The 1,348-nt window shown below is 34.6% G+C and overlaps 1 protein-coding gene across 1 annotated transcript in view; it reads right to left on the bottom strand.

Moving 5' to 3' along the window:
- Positions 1-1,348, bottom strand: part of NPFFR2 (neuropeptide FF receptor 2) — a 12,036-nt gene that overhangs the window by 1,251 nt on the left and 9,437 nt on the right. The window contains exon 2 of the mRNA XM_012659835.1: positions 937-964. Coding sequence (XP_012515289.1) covers positions 937-964 — 28 coding nt within the window. The remainder of the gene's footprint in view (positions 1-936; positions 965-1,348) is intronic.

Here is a 1,348-nt window from a genome sequence, read left to right as displayed (position 1 = left end):
ACTTCAGGCAGTTGCTTCATGATACCAGCATACAGCCTACTGAGGCTTGTCAGATCTCTATAAAGTGACATGTATACTTTTTATTAGAGTGTCTTAGTCATTAGTTATAATGGCTAGCTCTGCCCCTGGGGGCCGTATTGAAACATGCCTTCTGTTTGTTTATGCCTGGGAGACTTAGTTGTCTTGAGTAGAGTGTTCTATTGTTTATTTAGAATGATGGTTTTTACCCCCGGTTGCATATTTACATCACCTGAAAACTGTGAAAAACTTAATGTCTCACTATAGACCAATTAAAAGAGAATATCTGGGGATGGGGACCAAATATCAGTGTTTTATAAAATTCTCCAGGTGATCCTGATGGACAGCCAGAGCTGAGAGCCATTGCTTAAAACAGCGCTTCACAAACACTAAGATGAAATGAATCGTCCAGAGATCTTATTAAAATGCAGATGCCGATTCAGTCAGCGTGCGTGGGGCAGGGCTGAGATTATTTATTTCTAGTGGTGACACTGTCCTCTGGACCACAATTCAAGTAGCAATGCTTTTGAAGATTATTGTTTTACATATTTAAAATAATGAAGAATTTTCTAGAAATAATTCCAAATCATATAAAGAAAGTGCTCTCATACTGGATTCGTTTATCAAATTGACAATTTGAATATTTTGATTTATTCCCTTTTGATCTCCAAATATTTTTTATTTTTACAATCATAAAATAGTTATGAAAAAGTGGTTAAGAAGTAGTTCAAAACAAATTCATTACAATGCATAAAAAATATGAGGTAGAATAAAAAAATAAAGTCAAACAAAAAAGTTTTGGAATTATACATATCTGAGTTCCAAATTTGTTTTTACCACTTCCGAGCTTCATGACTTGGGTAAAACAACTTTTTTGAGACTTGGTACCCTTTTCTGTCAAATGGGCATAATACACACCTCTGAGTGCTCTTGCGAAGGTCATCACCTAGCATAGTATTGAGACTTTTATAAATATTCTGAAATTTAAATGAAAAAATTAAAAATATAACTACTATTCCTATTAATGCTTCTAGGTGTAATCAAAACAGCAAAAGCCATTTAGCCCTTACTAAGTGATGGTTACTCTGCTTTTCATGTTACAACCTCTCCCCCATCATTTGATAATCACAGCAAATCAAGAGGAAGGAACTATTGTTGTTCCCATTCTACAGGTGAGAAAATTTAGGCTTAGAAAATGTATTTGTCCAAAGCACCAAGCTAGTAGGTGCCAAATCCTGTCTGGTTCTGGAAACAAATTTCTTAGTGGCCATGCGTATTCTAAAGACATTTTAGCTTTCTTCATCTTTTACCTTTGTTGTTTCAATTTACA

The sequence above is a fragment of the Propithecus coquereli genome, unplaced genomic scaffold (assembly GCF_000956105.1).
Source record: "Propithecus coquereli isolate 6110/MARCELLA unplaced genomic scaffold, Pcoq_1.0 Scaffold64, whole genome shotgun sequence".
NCBI classification, from domain to species: domain Eukaryota; kingdom Metazoa; phylum Chordata; class Mammalia; order Primates; family Indriidae; genus Propithecus; species Propithecus coquereli.
Note: the sequence above shows the minus strand (reverse complement) of the source record. Positions and strands in the feature narration are given on the sequence as shown.